This window comes from Schistocerca gregaria, chromosome 2 (genome assembly GCF_023897955.1).
Source record: "Schistocerca gregaria isolate iqSchGreg1 chromosome 2, iqSchGreg1.2, whole genome shotgun sequence".
NCBI classification, from domain to species: domain Eukaryota; kingdom Metazoa; phylum Arthropoda; class Insecta; order Orthoptera; family Acrididae; genus Schistocerca; species Schistocerca gregaria.
The window spans coordinates 415,263,854-415,279,812 of record NC_064921.1 but is presented as its reverse complement, the minus strand read 5'-3'; the positions used below and the strand labels follow the sequence as shown (position 1 = coordinate 415,279,812).

The window sequence follows — 15,959 nt, the reverse complement described above, 5'->3', positions numbered from 1 at the left end:
GCAACTCAGCGATAAGGTCGAATGACAATGACACCTCTTCGGATTCAGAATGAGATTTTCACTCTGCAGCGGAGTGTGCGCTGATATGAAACTTCCTGGCAGATGAAAACTGTGTGCCGGACCGAGACTCGAAACTCGGGACTTTTGCCTTTCGCGGGCAATTGCTCTACTATCTAAGCTACCCAAGCACGACTGACGCCCCGTCCTCACAGCTTTACTTCTGGCACTACCTCGTCTCCTACCATCTAAACTTTACAGAAGCTCTCCTGCGAACCTTGCAGAACTAGATACTGGCAGAAGTAAAGCTGTGAGGACGGGGCGTGATTCGTGCTTGGGTAGCTCAGATGGCCCAAACAAAAGACGTATGCGGTCAATTGGATCGCTGGACATGCGACGAAATATTTGTATTCGTACGATATTAAGTCTGTGATGGATTATTGGATGTATTTACAATAACAACATGAGCTCATACGGAGTCATACGAAATACAGGACTTGCTTTTCCAATTTTTTAGGAAGTGTTTTTCACAATCCGCCCGACAGCTGGGGTGTCCCAGAACTGAGAAGACTCCTGGAGCAGAACGACTACAGACTGTACTGCGTGGTTCAATTATATTGGCATATAGCACGCTGAGAAGAAAACTGGCCCCTACCTGTTGGCGCCAGTTATGACGTGAAAAACACACACACATACACACACACACACACACACACACACACACACTACGATGGTAAGCACCGAAACCGCCTCAGATATGGTCCTTCGAATGGTCGACGCAGGAGATATACATACCGCCCACACTGACAGAAATGGTCAAGATTATATGGCTTCTGCCAGGTTTATGATGCGACACCGCGTGCTGCAGGGATTGTGATGCAGATGATAACTTCATTTCCACTCCCGCCCGTGACTAGGATTGTCATTTACTTTATTCCTGTTACAAAAAAAAAAAAAAAAGAAATGAAAAGAGGGCGGCCTTTGCGTTGATTTTATGGTTTCCAAATTGTTTTTGCTGTCTCGATACTTTTCTTATCCCTAGAACAGCACAATTGTACGAATAAATATATTTTATTTATTTATTTATGCATTTATTTTACCTGGCAAGATTAGGGCCTTCAGGCCCTCTCTTACACCTAACAAGGCATACTCAGATTGAACGAGTTACAGTTTCTACAGAACATTAAGGACATATAACGTATTATGCAGTATTGATGTTAAAGAAAAAATTAGAGATTATAACAGTAGTACAATGATAATTATAACAATAAAAATAATTATGACAATCTATAATAATAATAATAATAATGACTATGTATATGAAGGTAAACATACTTTTCTTTTGTGAATGTCAGTCCCATTGTTAGTTGGGAACTTCCTCGTTATGTTCTTGCAGCTTGTGAATTATTCTCATCGAGCAGAGACATAAGACGATAGAATGGGGTGAAAGAGATAGAGGTAGATAGGTTAGAGGAAGAGAAATATAATGGTAAAATTCGAAGCTGAGATGGAGAGGAGGAAGAAAGAGATGGGAGGGGCACAACAATGGTGGCTATACCGTCCCTAATATGTAAGTTTTGAGTTCCCTCTTGAATGTTGAGTAGTTCTGGATAAGACGCAGATCACAGGGGAGCGCGTTCCATAGTCGTATGGCTGAGATGGAGAATGACACGGAGAAAGATTTTGTGTTATGTAAAGGTACAGCCAAGATGCTAGACGTATCCGATCTGGTATTGCGATTGTGGAATGATGATAGATGTTTAATGTGAGAAGATAAGTATAGGGGGCACCAGTGGCTAAGAAATCGATGAAGTAAGCACATCGTGTGGAGATCGCGTGCCTTATGTGGGCGTATCCAACCTAGCTGGGAGTACGAAGGACTGATATGATCATACAACCGAATATTGCACACGTATCTAACGCAAGCATTCATCACTAGCTCGAGGCATCTAGAATTTTCACTATTTGTGCCGTGTTGAACTACATCGCAGTAGTAAAGATTAGGCAAGACTAGTGTTTGGAGTAATTTTTGTTTAACATGGGTTGGAAATATTTTTCTAAATTTTTGAATTGCATGTAGGGAGGAGAGCGATTTCCGGCAAGCTGTGACTGCTTGTTCTTCCCAGTTTAGGTGTTCATCCAAGATTATTCCGAGGTCTTTTACTGTTTTTTGGTATGGTAGTTGGGTACCATTGAGGAGTATTTTCGGGACTGTTTCACGAAAGTCCCGGCTGATTAACTTTGGATGAGATATAAGTATGACCTGGGATTTCTTGGGGTTTAGTTTCAGACCTAGGTTCTGTGCCCATCGAGAAACAGAGCAAAGATCTACGTTCATACTCGCTGCTGCGTCAGCAATGTTTTTGGGGCTTGCACTTATGTACAGTTGGATGTCGTCGGCATAATGATGGTAGTTGCAGGATTGAATCACTGAAGAAATATCATTAATGTACAGTGAGAAGAGTAGTGGACCAAGGACGGAGCCTTGGGGAACTCCAGAGCGCACGTTTTTCCATGATGACTTTTCCAACCCACAAATGACTTGTTGACTTCTGTTTTTGAGATACCTGTCGAACCAGTAGTTTGTTTACCCTGCCTTTCTGTTCCAAAAAAAAGAAGTGGTCGCGTTGTTGGACCATAAAGCGCAGGAACCGCTTTTTTATTTTTTATTTTATTTTTTCTTACAACATAAAAAAGAAAAAAAGAAAATAAAAGAAAAGAAAAAGTAAAAAGAAAAAAGAAAAAAAAGAAAAATCGAAAAAAACAAAAAAATGGATAGAGCGTACAGTACATTAACAAAAAAAGATGGTAGAGCATTTGCCCGCGAAAGGCAAAGGTCCCGAGTTCGAGGCTCGATCCGGCCCACAGTTTTAACCTGCCCGGAAGTTTCACCTTTTCGGTTATTTTAATTAAATTTAACTGCAGTATTAGACTACATTTTTAAATCTTCAGGTAGTGGCGTAGCCGCTCAGCAAGACTGAACCTCCAAATGTGTTGTTGAGACGTAATTTGGATGCGGTGCTGAGGTGAGATGAAGTGTTGTGACTGGGCCTCCGTTTGTTCGCAGAGGAGCAGCAGCAGCTGCTGTCTGAGGTGGGCTTCACCAGACCGGACTGCGTGCACTACCTGTCACCCGAGGCGGCGCGGCCCGAGGAGTCGCGACCCGACTGGCAGCACCGTGAGTACACACCGTCCACATACCTGTGACGTAGCGCAGTCCAAGTAGCGATTAAATTCTCTGCCGTATGTGCCCTATATTGTCGAGACAAATACCCGCTACGGAGTATTAGTTCCTAGTCACACCAGTCCCGTGCGTCGATTGGCAAGAACCTTTTTTTTGAAATGTGTTGCGAACGCTCTACTCTGACCGAGAAGGGGACAACACGGCAAACTGACTTGTGTGATTTTTCATATATACGTGATGATCAGAACTCAAATATTGATCCCCCAAAGCAGTTCGATTTGGACTCTGAAAAATTCTCGAGAATATCGAGTTCTAAGTTGTTTGACCGACTTTAATTCACTACAGGTATGATAATTTTCGACTGGCCGAGTGGTTTTATCGATACTGCTGAAGAATGGTAATCGCTGGATCGAATCCCGCTTCGGTGATTATTTCTTTCTTCTTTCGTTCAACTCGATTACCTATGTCATTTAAACATAAATGTCATCAAATATATAAAATTAATACATCATTTTCATAAAAATTGCACCTCTTATTTTCAATTACATATCGGAAGGAAACTTTCAGTGTTATTTGTAAATATAAACTCCCAATTACCAATCTTTTATGTAAGATTGTTACTAATGATAGTCTGATTAAAAAATAACTAATTAAATTTTTGGATCAAAAATAGAAAAAAACATTCGATTGTAAATAACTCTTTGTTTCGATTGTGTGCATTGTTTTGTACCACAGATGTGATGTCACACGAGCCAGAGTGATAAGCATCGTAAAAACACGCAAAACAAAATAATTTCACTATATCAGGCATTATTGTACAAATACTGCATTTTCACAATCGGACTTTCTTTTTCAGTATACTTCCGATAAAAAGGTATTTTGGGTGGAGTCTATATTAGAAATAAGGAGACGTTCATTCTTCTTAAAAATTGGTAAATAAATATCTGTTAATTATAATATATTCAATTTTCACTTTTAAATAACGCAGATGCTCGAATTGAACGAAAAAACGTAGAAAAATAAAGATCGAAGCGAGACTCGAACCAGTAATCGACCACTTACCAGACTCCAGAGCTACCAATAGAGTCATCCGCCCGTCGAAAACTGTCCTACCTTTAGTGAATTTAAGTCGCTCGGACAAGTTAAAAATCAATTTTATCGAGAACTTTTGAGACTCCGCTTTGGATACTTGATAATTGAGTTGTAAGTGGTATAAATAAAAAAATTACAAAAATTCGATTGTCTTTTGATCTCCTTGTGGGTATAGTTGTCTACACAAAAAAAAATTTGCTCTATTTCCTGGCTCGTCGCAAAAAAAAACCTCCCACCGTGTGCTTCTTTTCCGCTGCATGACGTTGCATTACATATTGCGAAAATGCACTAAATTATCGTTTATATGGACTATATCAATAGTATAACAGATCATCGTGAGATAGCTCAGTTCAAACTACATCTTATCTTTACAGTCGGACTGAAAACTTTGTAATGTCTTTGTAAGTCCACCTTTATGCAAGATGCTTGCGGAACCTCGAGTGTTCAGTATAAAATGTCAAATCAAAACACCTTCAAGTTTTATTTTATCTGTACAACCAATTTCAGCGTTACGTTATGCCGTCTTCATTCATGTAGGAAGAATTCCACCTCTGGTTCAGTCAAAATAGGGGCTGTTATCCATAGATTTTTTCGATCACCATTTGGCGACTTCGTTGGAGACGTTGATAGGGAGAACTAACTGGCGTTACAGACATACATTTTCTGCACAAGTCGCCCATGCCATTTACCGCACAGGCGAAAGATTTGAGAGTCAGGAACTGGAGGCTTATGAATACTGCCGCGACTGCCCAACCCGGACACGAACTGCATGAGCAAAAGAAAACACGAGGTAACGACAGACAAAACGCAGTCTATAACTACGTCTTACTGCCAATATTCTTCGCTTACAGTAAGAAACTGAAAGAATACGAAAACAGCCGGGTCGGCATAAACTTGCGGTAAACAAGATACAAGAGTGACGAAACTTCTTAGGCAGTAATGAAATGATACTTCGAGCATCGTGGTATATTCGTTACTCAGTAACGAATACACACAGCTGCACTCTGACGTGTCCCTTTCTGCCTGTAGCCGTGCAAGAATGCTCACTGCCGTCCTGCTTGCAGTGAAAATAAAGCGCGACCCACACTTCTCAGTCACCGAGTTGCTGGCACGAGAAATACTTTATTGCCCGAACCCATCTGCCTCGTACACTAATATCTGTTACTAAACGGCTAAGACAATCAACAGTCTCAGTTGCAGGTTGCCTACCTAACACGTTCCAGGGTCAACAAAATGGTTCACATGGCTCTGAACACTATGGGACTTAACATCTGAGGTCATCAGTCCCCTAGAACTTAGAACTACTTAAACCTAATTAACCTAAGGGCATTACACATATCCATGCCCAAGGCAGGATTCGATTCTGCGACCGTAGCAGTCGCGCGGTTCCGAACTGAAGCGCCTAGAACCGCTTGTCCACTGAGGCCGGCTCAGGCTCAGCAAAAATTTAATTTTCAGTACTTCATATAATTATCGACCGGATTTAAAAGTTCATATTGCTGTCGCGATGTAATACTAATTGCAAGAAGTATAATCTTACCGTACAGGCATAAGTCAAGAAGTATTTTAGAATGAGAACAAACCGACTTTGAACTAACTTTACACATAATTCCAAATATTAGTGAAACATTTTCTCACTGATGCCCCCACAAAATAATGAAGGAAAACTGACTGTTCATGCTACAAAACCTCAGAATCAGGAATTACGTTTCAATTTATTACTTCTTTACTACTAAGTCTATTCACAACACATTTTACAGACACTATCCACCAGGACCATTGAATATACATGTAAAATTATATCACTGGACGACACACAGTTGAGGAGATAAGGTTGAATAATCCGAAATTTTTAAAACCAACATAGGTAAGATTTTCCTTCTACAATCATAACGGTTTTCACATTTTTAACGTCAAATATTGAACGCATTAAATGATTTTTAAATTAATCAGAGATTTGAAAGTGTATTATACATGGGAATTCGATTCTTTAAAGAATCGTGTGTGGCTTATTACAGTACGGGCTTTTTACGAAGGTAATGGCCTTGTTATGTAAAATGAAATCGATATGAATGGCGAAATTACAGAGATAGAAAAGTCTGGCAAATCAGACATACAAAATATACACCAGAATGATCTATAAGAGAGCACAAGTAAGTGAAGAACTTCTTTCAGAGACTAAAACAAAACTCCGTCCAAACAGGCCGTGGAGGCCCATCGGTAGCGACCGGCCGCCGTGTCATCCTCAACGCACAGGCGCCTCTGGATGTGGGTATGACGGGGCATGTGATCGGCAAACCGCCCTCCCGGCCGTATTTCAGTTTACGAGACCAGAGCCGCTACTTCTCAATCAAGTACACTATTGGCCATTACAATTGCTACACCAGGAAGATGACGTGCTACAGACGCGAAATTAAGTCGACAGGAAGAAGATGCTGTAATATGCAAATGATTAGCTTTTCAGGGCATTCACACATGGTTGGCACCGGTGGCGACACCTAAAACGTGCTGACATGAGGAAAGTTTAAAACCTATTTCTCATACACAAACAGCAGTTGACCGGCGTTGTTGTGATGCCCCGTGTGAGGAGGAGAAATGCGTAACTTCACTTTTACGACTTTGGTAAAGGTCAGATTGTAGCCCGTCGCGATTGCGGTTTATCGTATCGCGACATTGCTGCTCGCGTTGGTCGAGATCCAATGAATGTTAGCAGATTATGGAATCGGTGGGTTCAGGAGGGTAATAAGGAGCGCCGTGCTGGATCCCAACGGCCTCGTATCACTAGCAGTCGAGATGACAGGAATCTTACCCACGTAACTGTAACGGATCGTGCAGCCACGTCTAGATCCCTGAGTCAACAGATGGGGACGTTTGCAAGACAGCAACCATCTGCACGAGCAGTTCGACGACGTTTGCAGCAGCATGGGCTATCAGCTCGGAGACCATGGCTACGGTTAGCCTTGACCCTGCATCATAGACAGGATCGCCTGCGATGGTGTACTCAACGACCAACCTAGGTGCACGAATGGCAAAACGTCATTTTTTCGGATGAATCCAGGTTCTGTTTACAGCATCATGATGGTGGCATCCGTGTTTGACGACATCGCGGTGGACGCACATCGGAAGCGTGTATTCGTCATCGCCATACTGGCGTATCACCTGGCGTGATGGTATAGGTTGCCATTGGTTACACGTCTCTGGCACCTCTTGTTCCCAATGACAGCACTTTGAACAGTGAATGTTACATTTCAGATATGTTATGACCCGTGGCTCTACCCTGCGAAACCCTACATTTATGCAGGTCCTCTACGGGCCTTTCTGGATACAGAAAATGTTCGACTGCTGCCTTGGCCAGCACATTTTCCACATCTCTCACCAATTGAGAACGTCTGGTCAATGGTGGCCGAGCAACTGGCTCGTCACAATACGCCAGTCACTACTCCTGATGAACTGTGGTATCGTGTTGAAGCTGCATGGGCAGCTGTACCTGTACACGCCATCCTAGCTGTGTTTGACTCAATGCCTAGGGTATCAATGTCGTTATTACGGCCGGAGGTGGTTGTTCTGGTTACTGATTTCTCAGCATCTATGCACCCAAATTGCGTGAAAATGTAATAACATGTCAGTTCTAGTATAATATATTTGTCCAATGAATACCCGTTTATCATTTGCAATTCTTCTTGATGTAGCCTCACAGGGCCTGAATTCCCCCCTGCTTGCCACCGGCGCTCGGCAGACCGGATGATGACCCATCCAAGTGCTAGCCCAGTCCGACAGCGTGATCTGACGGGAACGGGTGTTAGCCGTTGGCTTCTATCAGAGAAGCAGAATGTACTATAAAGCGCAGATCTTGCACCTACAATGCGTTCATTACAAAACAACTTTGTCAGATGAGTCCCGATTTCACATGGTAAGAGCGGATGGTAGGGCTCGAGTGTGATGTGGATACTAAGAAATCACGGACACAGGTTCTCAACATCGCACTGTGGAAGCTGGTGCTGGGGTGGTTTACATGGAACGTACTGGGCCCTCTGGTCTAACTGAACCGCTCATTGACTGAAAATGCTTATGTTCGGCTACTTGGAGACCATTTTCAGCCACTCAGGGGCTTCATGGTCCTAAACAACGATAGAAATTTTGCTAATGACGATACATCATGTCACCAGGTCACAATTATTCGGATTAAAGAACATTCTGGACAATACTAGCGAATGATTTGGCCCTTCTTGAATTCCATCGAACATTTGTGGGACATAATTGAGAGATCAGTTGGTGCACAAACTCCTGCACCGGCAATACTTTCTCAGTTACGGACAGCTACAGGGGCAGCAGTGCCTAATATTTCTACAGAGAACTACCAACGACTTTTTGAGTCGATGCTACGTCGGAATGCTGCACTAAACCTGGCAAAAGGAGGTCCGACAACATATTAGGAGGTATCTCAAGACTTTTTTCCTCTCAGTGTATTTGTCGTACTGAAAGACGTGTATTTGAATTCGTCGTGAATTCAGAGATAGTGGTTAGGTCGGGACCTAAGAGCAGAGAGTAAATTGCCGCAAATGAAACGATCTTACATGTTTGCTACTTTTATCGTAAAATGTCAAGATTTCCGAAATGATTGTTGAGCTGCGACCTAAGAGGAGAGCTTAAATTTAGTTGCACATTCCAATCCACATTATGTCATATGTTTTCATTATGTGTCGCGATGAAGTTTGCTGAACGCGGTTTTGTAGTTGGTTCCACCATATTGGGCTAAGTTAGACGACGAGGAGATTTTTTCGTACTAATCGCTAATCGCTCACTAATATCCTCAAGGTTTTCTTCATTTGAAACACGTATTCTCCACTGAACAGAAGCTGCTGCTACCCATCTTTCAATCATTTTCAAACTCAAGACTGTAGTAACTGCTGAGTTATGGAAATTGTATTTAAATCTGCGAACTTATTTTCTGTGATTATTTTCCTTCTTATAACATCCCATCAAATAAATTCGGCTTCAAGATTTTCCTTCCATCTATTTGGTGTGCTTAACATAACTTCAAACTAAAAGGTCTCACACAGCACCAATGTTTCTTGACTATCGCTGAACAGCCTCAGAGGAAATGCCAGCTATTTTCGGTAAATTTTAGTGTTCGCTCTGAGTGTTAAGTCTTCTCATAAAATAGACGCATGTATCGAGCTACGCAGAGACGAAACCGATGTACATTGCTGTACACTGTATCTTCCAGAGTTTACCATTTGCCTGACAGAAAAAAATGGTTCAAATGGCTCTGAGCACTATGGGACTCAACTTCTGAGGTCATCAGTCCCCTAGAACTTTGAACTACTTAAACATAACTAACGTAGGAACATCACACACATCCATGCCCGATGCAGGATTCGAACCTGCGACCGCAGCAGTCGCGCTGTTCTAGACTGTGGCGCCTAGAACCGCTCTGCCACTCTGGCTGGCGCCTGACAGCACCAGCTAGTTGTATGAAAATGGTGCTTTAGTGTATAGCAATAAATATATTTTTTCTGTAAGATGTCTTGAAGAACTGTACCATTTTTTATCTGGTTGGTCCTCTTCCCAAGACACATAAGAGATATTTGTGCGTCGCAGCACACAGAGGTATAATGACTAAAAAGTACAAACAGTTCCAAGGCGACTCTTGTATCTGTAGCAGACAAGAAGTCAAAAGAGCGATTTCTAATCGAGATTCCATGGCCTTATTTTTCTGCTATATTGTCGCTCGACAAAGCAGGTTGGTCGTTTCGAACATATTCGTTCTACTCAGTACCAATTACTAAGAGATGGTCCAATTTCTTGAAATTCAAGATCTTCTTATTTATCATCTATAAAAATTTTTAGAATGTAATGGGACAATGTCTTCTTCACCGTTGATATTACTGTAGACAAGAGACGTAACTATGCGCATAACGTGAGAGAGCTGTTGGCTACACGGATATGCTCATCGAATTTCGAATAAAGCTTAGCAAATGCTTCACGGAAAACCTAGTCCCTAACTGTAAAACGATCTGCTGTTATCTTCTCCTGGAGAATCTACATCTACATCTACATCCATACTCCGCTAGCCATCTGACGGTGTGTGGCTGAGGGTACCCTGAGTACCTCTATCGGTTCTCCCTTCTATTCCAGTCTCGTATAGTTCGTGGAAAGAAGGATTGTCGGTATGCTTCTGTGTGGGCTCTAATCTCTCTGATTTTATCCTCATTGTCTCTTCGCGAGATATACGTAGGAGGGAGCAATATACTGCTTGACTCTTCGGTGAAGGTATGTTCTCGAAACTTTAACAAAAGCCCGTACCGAGCTACTGAGCGTCTCTCCTGCAGAGTCTTCCACTGGAGCTTATCTATCATCTCCGTAACGCTTTCGCGATTACTAAATGATCCTGTAACTAAGCGCGCTGCTCTCCGTTGGATCTTCTCTATCTCTTCTATCAACCCTATCTGGCACGGATCCCACACTGTTGAGCAGTATTCAAGCAGTGGGCGAACAAGCGTACTGTAACCTACTTCCTTTGTTTTCGGATTGCATTTCCTTAGGATTCTTCCAATGAATCTCAGCCTGGCATCTGCTTTACCGACGATCAACTTTATATGATCATTCCATTTTAAATCACTCCTAATGCGTACTCCCAGATAACTTATGGAATTAAGTGCTTCCAGTTGCTGACCTGCTATATTGTAGCTAAATGATAAGGGATCGTTCTTTCTATGTATTCACAGCACATTACACTTGTCTACATTGAGATTCAATTGCCATTCCCTGCACCATGCGTCAATTCGCTGCAGATCCTCCTGCATTTCAGTACAATTTTTCAGTGTTACAACCTCTCGATATACCACAGCATCATCCGCAAAAAGCCCCCAGTGGACTTCCGATGTCATCCACCAGGTCATTTATGTATGTTGTGAATAGCAACGGTCCAATAGGATAAAGCACTTAAAAGATTTGTAGCCATAACGGTGTTCAAATGAGTTATCTTTCCTCTGTCTTTTCCGACCACTATTACTCCCATTAAGAGTCGACCGCCTCACTTGTTACTCCATCGAACGGTGAAACACAAATGTAGGGCAAAGTGTGGAAAATGAAAACTGAAATTGCGGTTTCTTTCTAACAAAATATTAAAAATAGAAGTTTTTCTGAGAAATTTGGTACTTTGGGCTTAGTGATAAATATTATGTTCAAGTTAAAATATGGTTATTAGATAAAATAAAATTTGACACACAGATGATTCATACATGATCAGTGTTAAAGGTAGCGAAAGATTGACTTATCTTGATCCAGAGATTCCGTAGGATATTTCGGTCATACGATTTTTCCACCATCTGAATGAGTTATACGTTGAAACTAAATTATTTTTATAGTATATCTCCATTGCATCAAACTGTATGATTATTGTCGACCTTCGATAAAAATAAAAATGTCTCTGAGCACTATGGGACTCAACTTCTGAGGTCATTAGTCCCCTAGAACTTAGAATTAGTTAAATCTAAGTAACCTAAGGACATCACACACATCCGTACCCGAGGCAGGATTAGAACCTACGACCGTAGCGGTCTCGCGGTTCCAGACTGCAGCGCCTAGAACCGCACGGCCACTTCACCCGGCTAAAAATAAAAAACAGCGACCTTTTCATTAAGTGCGTAATGTCTGAAAAGCTTTTTAAATACCACTTCCAGTCAGAAATGTTGTAACTAATAGCGGTATTTGAAACCTTTGGGAAACCTTTTCATAATTTTGAAACAATCACGGTCGATTAGTGGTCAACATGGTTTCAAATTATTGTGCAATGTTTCTTTTACGTTACGCTACAAACTAATTGATCGGAAATAATATCTGTAGCGCTAAAATAATGAAACTGAACAATTAAGAAAGTTTGCTTTACTTTTTCCTTCCCCTATGACTCATGACCAATACAAAGACTGAATTTCAACTACTAGAGTTATTGAAGGAATTTGATTACACGTCCCTAAGACGAGCTGAGAATGTTACATTAGTCTTTCCTCATGTTGGAATGCGCAAAAATATCACCTACATTACGTATTTTGGGTGATTATTTTCGCTTAATGCCTGCTTCATTATGTAATCCATATTTTTTTTTGTAAATGTTTTTCAAAGAAACAAAACCGAAATAACACCACTAATGAATTAATATTTTCTACATATTGTAATCTATAATCATCACTTGATTGTATGAAACATTTAATATAATTAAAATTACCTATGCTTCAAGCTATGTTCTACAGTTAATGTGAGGTACTACTGTAAAAGTTATATCACGCTTGTCCGGAGAAAGAACACGTATGAACACTCCCAACAAAATTTTTCAGATATAACTACGGGAAATATTTGATAGGACAAAAGAGATAAGTATCGAGTACGAATGGTCCGCAATATGTTCAGGCGGTTTCTGTAACTCTCGACAGACATGAAACATCCACGTAATTAAATTTAATTTGTCAGTATTCTTGAAGGACTGACGGCAAGCCAAAGTAAGCGTAAACTCAAAACGATGAACTCAGTTCACCAGTGTTTCCGCGCTACACGAATATATCGGAGACTTGTAGCGCTGCCTGTTCCGCCATCGCAGTTTTATTCCGAACTCTTCACTCGTATTCACCGCGCATATAGGAATAATGCGGCCAGCGGGAGCTCAACGTAACGAGCGCCGTTGGTTCTGGACAAAAGGGATGCATCATTAATGTAGCAGTTAGCATTCAGTTGCAGTAGACAATGTATAATTAGCTACGACCTATTAAACTCGCACCCAGAAACTGTTCAATCATGTCCGCTACGAACATCGACACTAATGTAAATGCATACATGTGTTCTGCGTTGATCGATGAATGAAGAACAATATCTAAGGCAAAAAAATGCTTTTAAATATGTGTAACTATAATGCAAAAGCATACTGCCTTAGAGTAAGAGATGATAGAATCTGACATGTGATTCAGGCTACGGACTTGTTGTTTTCACCTTTTAAAGTTAACTGGAGGAATTACGAATGGAGGCAAAAGTTGAAGAGTATAATTGTTTAGTGATCACGACAACCGTTAACACGAAGAAAAGTTTTAGAGTAAATGAATGAAAGTACCATTAGCAAGACAAAAATAGAAGTCATCAGAACTTACAACAGAGAGGCCTCAACAAGAAACGACAATGACAAACATTGAAACGGCCCCTTAGAAAAATTTATGAATGACTGTGCTTAAACTGACACAAAATATTTTTTTAGCGCAACGCAATCTGACTTTCAATAATCCCTACAAAAGAATGGCCCTACAAATTTACTGTCTCTGATGGAAACACGTCCAAATCATCAGCTCTCAAAACTCCGCCATTTCTCTCCCCACATCCACCACTGCTGGCGCCTCACCTCCAACTGCGCAACGCTACATGCTGTTAACATCCAACTGCCCAACACTACAATAGCATATACTCCAACAATGCAAACCAACCACAGCCTTCACACAGCACAGTCAGTGATTTTCATGTAGAGCGCTACGTGGCGTTACCAACATAAAATCCTGAACAGCCTACTTACAACACGCTAACACAATGAAATCAGAGATGAAACAAGATACATACGGCTAGCTGTTATTAATATGATACTAGTGCTTTAAAGACGGTCAGCAATAGAAACGTTTTCATTCATTCACGATGATACCTAAAATTTTAGACAAAATTCTAGTACCCTTAAATAACTATGCCTTTTGGAGCCTTTTGCTAAAGTTCGATGCGTTTAAAAAACTAAGAAATGAAAGTAAAAACTTAGGTGGGAAGATTTTAAACGAAACAAAATGAAATTAGACATGACGTGAATTAATGAAGATGAATTTAAGCAGAACATTTATGATACAACAGTGAAGTGAGTGTTGAACAAAAAAGCAAAAATTACAGCAGTCGAAAATTGACAGGTATCTCAATGGAATTAACAGTCGAGAAGGTGGAAGCATAAAAAAGACAAGCCTAAGTTGAATGGTAGCTAAAGCTTCATTCAGTAGTTCAGAATGTGAAAGAAGTTACACTTGACACAAAATTCCTGGCAGAGCTACACCTGTGTTCGAGAGCGTTTATTTGGCAGCATATGACCAATGCATTTGCGTAACTGCTTGAAGACACCACACGACACAATGAGCCAACAGCGTGTAAACGTTATGGCAGCAGAAGTACCTTCAAGCGAGAATCGCAAACGTCTTGCTATCTGCGCGCCAGTGATAAATACCTCACGTACTCAGGAAGCATTTGTTGCATAAGAGGCTACATGTTAACTGGAGCCACAAGTAGTTCAACCAAATCCAGTCTCTCCTCTAGACAAATGAATTCCACGGTCTTGTAGACTGTATTAAACACAGTCATTAAATGAAGAAATTAGAAGTGACACCATTTATTAAATTTCCTCTTCAGATTCCACAGTGCCCGACGTTCCGATCCCTCTGCTGGCATCTGCTTCAGGATTTCAGCGGTGTCCCTGGATGGGTGAACAGTATCGAAGGTCATTCTAACGTTCAGAAGGTCATTCTAACGTTCACTTGTAACAAGCTATTTTTCCGCGCGTTTCCGGAGTTACTGGGCTCGCGTCAGTATCTGACCTCCTTGCCTCGTCTTCTCCCTAGCATTTTCTCCGTTGATGGTATACGAGAAGAAAGACTCTCGCTAACTCTCCATTATATGCCCAATTTTCTCCAGTTGTGACCTCGTGAGCATTACGTGAGAAGGCTCTGCGCGATCTACATCTACATCTACATCGATACTCTGCAAATCACATTCAAGTGCCTGGCAGAGGGTTCATCGAACCACCTTCACAATTCTCTATTATTCCAATCTCGTAAAGCGCGCGGAAAGAGTGAACACCTATGTCTTTCCGTACGAGCTCTAATTTCCCTTATTTTATCGTGGTGATCGTTCCTCCCTATGTAGGTCGGTGTCAACAAAAAATTTTCGCATACGGAGGAGAAAGTTGGTGATTGGAATTTCGTGAGAAGATTCCGTCGCAACGAAAAACGCCTTTCTTTTAATGATTTCCAGCCCAAATCCTGTATCATTTCTGTGACACTCTCTCCCATATTTCGCTGCCTTTCTTTGAACTTTTTCGATGTACTCTGCCAGTCCTACCTGGTAAGGATCCCACACCGCGCAGCAGTATTCAAAAAGAGGACGGACAAGAGTAGTATAGGCAGTCTCCTTAGTAGGTCTGTTGCATTTTCTAAGTGTCGTGCCAATAAAACGCAGCCTTTGGTTAGCCTTCCTCACAACATTTTCTCTGTGTCCTTTCCAATTTAAGTTGTTCGTAATTGTAATTTCTAGGTATTCAGTTGAATTTACGGCTTTTAGATTAGACTGATTTATCGTGTAACCGAAGTTTAACGAGTTCCTTTTAGCACTCATGTGGATGACCTCACACTTTTCGTTATTTAGGATCAACTGCCACTTTTCGCACCATTCAGATTTTCTAAATCGTTTTGCAGTTTGTTTTGATCTTCTGATGACTTTATTAGTCGACAAACGACAGCGTCATCTGCAAACAACCTAACACGGCTGCTCAGATTGTCTCCCAAATCGTTTATATAGATAAGGAACAGCAAAGGGCCTATAACACTACTTTTCTTGTAGTGGCTCGAATTGGAGTTTGAGTAATTTGTGACGTTCTCGTGGTGGCTAAGCAAAAAGTTAAAGAAGC

General features: G+C 41.2%; 1 protein-coding gene across 1 annotated transcript in view; it reads left to right on the top strand.

Moving 5' to 3' along the window:
• LOC126335805 (uncharacterized) overlaps nt 1-15,959 on the top strand; it is a 299,222-nt gene that overhangs the window by 60,016 nt on the left and 223,247 nt on the right. The window contains exon 2 of the mRNA XM_049999269.1: nt 3,065-3,175. Coding sequence (XP_049855226.1) covers nt 3,065-3,175 — 111 coding nt within the window. The remainder of the gene's footprint in view (nt 1-3,064; nt 3,176-15,959) is intronic.